The 6,684-nt window shown below is 44.1% G+C and overlaps 1 protein-coding gene across 1 annotated transcript in view; it reads left to right on the plus strand.

Annotated features, from left to right (window-relative positions):
• The window catches only part of LOC148542979 (glutathione S-transferase 3, mitochondrial-like), a 33,385-nt gene extending 26,934 nt beyond the window's left edge, over window positions 1-6,451 (plus strand). Inside the window, exon 4 of the mRNA XM_088462543.1 lies at window positions 6,284-6,451. Within this exon, the coding sequence (XP_088318669.1) occupies window positions 6,284-6,384 (101 nt within the window). The 3' untranslated portion in view covers window positions 6,385-6,451. The remainder of the gene's footprint in view (window positions 1-6,283) is intronic.
• Window positions 6,452-6,684: the final 233 nt, after the last annotated feature.

Below are 6,684 nucleotides of genomic sequence, written 5' to 3' on the forward strand. Positions count from 1 at the left end.
GATACAGGGCGCAGTTTGGATGGCAGGGACATTGCAGAGAGGGTAGATGGAGAGTGCAGACATGCACTGTGTCTCAGTGTGCATTGATGGACACAATTATATCTGTCCAGCGAGCAAGTGGGCAGTAACCTTCAGGGTCTTTAAAAATTATTTATTTGTTCAGTCAGCAAGTGGGCAATATCGGCAAGAATCTTTAAATATGAGATTAACATTTTTCATTATAGCGAGGTATTACACTGCCCCCACCAGGCTACTTCTTATTTTCACCCAGCAGGCAACATTTTCTGTTAATTACACTGAATAACAGAGGTGTGCAACTCAAATCTCAGCAATATTGTTCGTGAACTGCAACATTTAAATAATTCACAGATTATTAATGTTTTAACTATGCCACTCCATGGGGGACATTTACTAAAGTGTGGTTTAAGCAAACAGTAGATTTTTATTACACTTTTCAAAACATCTAATAAATTGCCATTTTACAAAGTGCCACACACATCACAGTCCCGAGGTTTTTCATCATACCAATGCAAAGCTGCTGTTTTGAGAGGCAAGATAGTCCAAATCACAGGGATTGAGCTATTTTACCTCTCAACGGCATGACAATTTTAATAAATTACATCCTGTGCCACTTGGCCCCATCCTGACCGGTGGACACCATGAAGTTAGTAAGTAGTGCTAAAATGTATCCAAAATAATAACTAAATACAGGTCCCATTTCTCTAATAATACCTGATTACTGAAGTAAAAAATAATGACCATATATTAAATTTATAGTGCTTTTTGTATATTAAAAAAATAGCCGATACATGTTCATGAAATACATATATAAATGATACCCCATTTATAAAATCAATAAATAATTAAATAATATGGCCCCATCAAATAAATCATTAATAATGGCATTGTACATTCAGTAACTGAAATCATTTTGTCCTACATTTTTCTGTAGAGCAATACAATTCACATATACTTTCATGTAAGCTTCATCTGTTCTTAAATTGATATAATCCATATTGCTAAAAAAAATCTCTCATAGCTGACAAAGGCTATGAGAGAGAGAGAGAGTGTATTCTAGTTCATAACCATTCAGAGCATACTAGTGACCATTATACATTTAAGACCCCAAATTTGTGGTGACTGTTGTGGTTAAGCACTTCAAGCCATCAAATCTCTGGTGCCCATGCAATGTACACTAAAAAAATTTATATTTTTTTTAGTCCTCCAATTTGGGGATTATACGTGATAAAGGGTAGAGGGAAAGCAGGAACTTTAAAGCTACAATACTTGACAATTCTCCTTCTACTTATACCCCATGCCTGCCAGGAGAACGTCAGTATAGTTAAAATCCATGACCGTGTGGGGGCTTCTTCAAGTTGCTTAGCAACCTTTACATTTTATATATTTTTTTATTTGATCATTGCTCCAGACCGCTGCTGGTGATAAGAGCGGTGACAGAAGGAACCATAGCAGTTCCCTCTCCCGACACTCAATGCTCTGAGGAGGCAGTGACCAGCCTCCTGTGCAGTGGTTGCAGCACCGCACACCAGAGGACTGGCTCTTGAGTTTATAATATTCTTATCAATGGTTTTCCTGTTTGACACCAAGCAATAGTGTGGTTTTTTTTTTGCCAGAGTACAAGATGCTTTCATTGCATTGGTTGGTGAAGTCTTAACATTTTTACATGAGGGTTTTAGAGAAGATGGTTTTTACCATTGAGGCAGTACAGTATGTGTAGTTTCGTTCAAGGCAGGGAGTTCCAGGTTGAAGTAATTTTGAAGTGAAAGTCTGTCCCTACAAGTACGTAATTTTTTTGTTTGAAAAATGGGAAGGCATTCCGGTCATTCTGACTACTCCAGACTGGCCTCGAGAGTGTGGTACTCAAACATTCTCAACATGGCAGAGGATCTATCTTGGTAACTTTTGCAAAGGCCAAATCTGTTACTCTAAAGCCCTTTCCTTCAACTAGGCTTACAGCGACTGATGTGGCTGTGGAAGCTATAAACTATAGAGCAAAGGGTTTGCCTGATAAAGGGTTTCAGATTCTGCGGAAAACCAGGAAATCCGTTTCAGACAGAAATGACTATAGAGTATGGAAGACATACTTCTCTTGACTCTTGAAAGACAGGGTTTACTAACTTGTCCTTTAGGTTGTCCAGGTTTCTACTGTTCTTACAGGAGCGTCTGGACATTGGGTAAATACTAATTTCCCTGAAAGTTCAGTTTACGGCTCTTTGTTTTCTTTCATAGAAATCATCTGGCCCAGTTACAAGAAGTTTTCAGGGGATATCTTTTTTTTTTTTTACCTGTGCAGTCTCCATTTTTGCCTTCTGTGACACAATGGGATCTTAATCTAGTTTTGAATTACTTACCGCCTCTTCTTTTTCAGCTGCTTAATCTGGGAGAGATGAAGTTCCTCACCTGGAAGACAGATTCTCTATTAGTTATTTCATAACTTAGAAAAGTTTCAGAGCTGGATCTTGTAGCTGTTACTCATTTTCCATGAAGATCAAGCTGTCTTTCAGAAGTGGACTTCAGGTTCACATTGAGCAGAATATTGTCATTCTTGTTAGAATGGGAATCGAACTATAAAATATCAGAATCACTGATGTTTTGGTCCTGATGTTCAATGTTTTTGCCATCAATGGTTTTCTTCCATTATTATCTTCATGCTTTAGGTAGCAAGAAGCTCATTGGATCACTCATACATTAACTCCAGTAGTCCTGGGGTCTGGAGTGGCGCTCTAGTCATCAGCTGGTGACCGTAGTTCAAGTTGGCAGGTTGCTGATTGGTGACTTGAGACTCATCCAGAAACCACAGGTGTCCTTTAGAGGCTCTCTGCAAAAAGGAGTGTAGGAAACCCTGCTGAGCACTGTAATAGACTATTTACTTCATACAGAGCCAGACACCTTGCTCGCCAGTGCTACAGCAGGATCTACGCTTTCACCTGTTCCTGATTGATTTGCTTGGTTTTAAGGGTCTCCTGAAAGCGAGTTGTGTGCAGACCAGGAGAGGAAGGCAAGATCCCAGAAGCTGCGCACAAATCAGCAGGACAAAAACATTGATAACATTGATGTTTTACAACCAATGGTTAAATGTCATCTCTGTTTTGTTACTAATGGGGAAACATTGGTAATATCAATGTTCATCCCTTCATTCTGACTTTGCACTTCTGTAGTTCTACAGAAGAATAGGACAATCTCCCTAACTTGGATGTGGTTAGGGCTTTGTGGTTTGGAGGGTTTATGTTTGTAGGGTGAGTGACATCTTAGTCCATCAGAAATTTTTTTTCAAAGTTTTAAACTCCATTGCTAGGTGGATTATATCCACCATTAATCATACTTATAGTGTGGTTGGGCAGCTTGCTCCTGGCAATCACATTCTACCAGATCAGGGGGCATGTCCTGGGTGGCGCAGCTTGGTCTTCACTCGGTCTTCTGTCAGTGGCGTAACTGGGGTATTTGTAGCCCAGGGCAAATTTGAAAAGGAAGCCCCCCCCTTATAACCCCGATATGTGCGGGGGGAAATGGGCGTGGTCACTTAAAAATGGGGCGTGTCAACATGACACACCCCTTTATTTTCACGCTGAACATTCCTATCCATATGCACCTTAACCCCAGTAGTGCCCCTTATACAGTATCCCCAGTAGTGGTCCCCCTTATATAGCCCCCAATTAGTTCCCCTTACTCAGTGCCCCCAGTAGTGGTCCCCCCAAATGCAGTGCCCTATGTAGTGTTCCCCCTTATGCAGTGCCCCCAGTAGCAGTCCCCACAATGCAGTGCGCCCAGTAGTGGTATCCCCCCCCCCTATGCAGTGCCCTTTATATAGTGCTACCAGCAGTAGTCCCCCCCCCATGCAGTTTTCCCAGTAGTGGTCCCCCTTATGCAGGCACCCAGTAGTGATCCCCCCTATCTAGTGCCCCCTGTAGTGGTCCCCCCAGTGCAGTGCCCCTAGCAGTAAGCCCCTTATATAGTGCCCCCAGCAGTAGTACCCCCCCTCCCATGCAGTGCCCCCAGTAGTGGTCCCCCTGATGCAGGCCCCCAGTAGTGACCCCCGAAACCAGTGGTCCTTCCTGTTATTGCCCCCAGTAGTGGTCCCCCCAGTGCAGTGCCCCTAGTAGTAGGCCCCTTTTATAATGCCCCCAGTAGTAGTTCCCCCCCCCCACCCATGCAGTGCCCCCAGTAGTGGTCCCCCTGATGCAGGCCCCCCTATCCAGTGCCCTCTGTAGTGGTCCTTCCTATTATTGCCCCCAGTTGTGGTCCCCGCAGTGCCCCTAGTAGTAGGCCCTTTAATAATGCCCCCAGCAGTAGTCCCCCCCCCCCCCAAGTAGTGGTCCCCATTTGAGGTTCCCCCTCCCGATTAAGTGCCCCCAGTAATAGTCCCCCCAGTAGAGGTCCTCCCAATAATGGTGCCCCCAGTAGAGGTCCTCCCAATAATGGTGCCCCCAGTAGTAGCCACCTCCCCCCGTTGTGCCCCCACCCCCAGTAGAGGCCACCCCCCTCCCCTGTTGTGACCCCGGTAGTGCAGGCTAGTTTTAAAAAAATATATATAAAAATATACTTACCTGAATCCACGCTGCTGCTCCGGTCCGCGACACCGCTCCCGCCAGTCCTCCCGGGCTAGCGCGCTCAGCATTATGGGACAGACGTCATGATGTCATGACGTCTGTCCCATTACCCACTGCAGGAGCCGGACGGAAGCCCGGCTCTTGCAGTGGGTGCTGCAGCAGTCAATGAGAGTCTATCTGACTCTCATTGGCTGCTGCTTAACACACGCATCGCCGCCAGCGCTGGCGGCGATGCGTGTGTTATGCACAGCCTGAGTCCGCCTCCTGGTGGTATTGGGCAAGCGCTCAGGGGGAGGGAACGGGCTCAGGTGTGCAGCACAGGACCGGCGCTGGAAGCCTAGTGCCGGTCCTGTGTAAATGTGTAGCGCTGACCGCACTCACTGCGGTCGGCGCTACACTGGTGGCTAACTAGGGTGGGCGGGGCCGTGGGCGGCGGCCCACCCGCGCCGCCGGTCCCACGGCGCCCAGGGCACGCACCCCGCTCGCCCTGCCCTAGTTACGCCACTGTCTTCTGTTCATACATTCACCAGACTCTATAGGTTGCATGTGTTTACATCCAGGATGCTTGATTTGGAGTCTAGAAGCTGCACACTTCTTCCAATGAGTATACCCACCTTTAGCTGCAGCTTTTATTACGTCCCCAACATTAACCCAGTGTCCTCCAACTTATGTTATGTTTTTTTTAAGTGCATTGGGGGACACTGGGACCCAGCCCTTTATGCAGTAGTTTTTTTTTACTTTTGATGGTTTAGGAGGATATTATTTCCTCCTCCATGTTCATTCCTCTCTATCCTCTCCTCTGGGACTTGATTAAACATAAATATTGTGCTCCTGGCAGGTTATAAGGGGGAGGAGTATGGACACAGGTTGTATGATCATACTTTTCCTGCACCCACTGTACCTCAATGTTTATGCAGTGTCCATAAAATGGACTTAAAGAAAAGGATTTAATTGGGTCTGCATAAAAAAAACCTAGTAAAATGCAGACCCAAAATTTCTGGTGGTAATAGACTATAGATCTATTAACAATAGGTGCTCAACTGCTCCGTTCTGTGGTGTCACTCCTCTACCACGGCTCTCTCCTCTTAGGTGGAAGTGTCAGTGGTGGGAGCTGTCTAGAGAGATTATGACTGCTTCCCAGCACAACTACCTCTTTAGTAAGGGGAGGTATAGCAGAGCCTTGTGTCGCTGTCTATTCTCTAAAGACCACTGAAGTGACATGTTGTGGTGGTGGATGGGAGGATTTTGACCTATTGTCTTCTGGTCCCAATACATCAGGAAATTTTGAGATATTTTTGAGTCTAGCATAAAATTTGTGAAAGACTTGTGTAAGACTAATGGAGCATACACACGGTCAGATTAGTCAGATGAACGATTTGAACGATTTTACCAAAGTTTTGAACGATTTAAACGATTGAACTATTTTTGACTGCATTAAAATGAATGGAATCGTCCAAGTCTGACTGCAAACACATCAGATGTCAGATATCGTTATCTGACAAACGGGAACGCGCATCGTTCAGGCATGTCAGATATATCAGATTTTCCTTCAGATATGAATGACTGAACAATTTTTAAATCGTTATCGTTCAGATCTGAAGGAAAAATCTGACCGTGTGTATGCACCATTATACTTTTTAGAAGTGCAGAAACAATGTGCTGTGTGTTTGTTACATTTATTTAATAATACCACTGATTTTGTTTTTCATTTACAGACCCACAGAAGAGAATGAGAGGAACCTATGGCTACATTGGGCTTTTCGGCGTTCTCATTTTGTCTATTACAGCTGCACTTCAGCTTCTCCACCTTGTTTGACAAGATGGTTTATGTACTGTATCAAGCTCATGCCACATTAAATAAAGAAATTCATCTTTTGTCTTAATTTTTTTTATACCTTTTTTATTATAGTTACTATCTGATGGTTTTAGATAGAATAATCCTATCTATCTATGAACCTAGAAGGTGCAAGAAATGTAAAAGTTAAAATGAATTCTACTTGGTAGGAGAAGTAAATTGGATGTTGAATTGATTATCTATCCAGGTTTATCTTTGGGAATAGTCTGCCTATATCTAAAGACTGTGAATGGGGTGTGTATCTGAAAGTGCACTGGGCAG

Source organism: Taudactylus pleione, unplaced genomic scaffold, assembly GCF_031769625.1.
Source record: "Taudactylus pleione unplaced genomic scaffold, aTauple2 ptg000007l, whole genome shotgun sequence".
Lineage (NCBI taxonomy): Eukaryota > Metazoa > Chordata > Amphibia > Anura > Myobatrachidae > Taudactylus > Taudactylus pleione.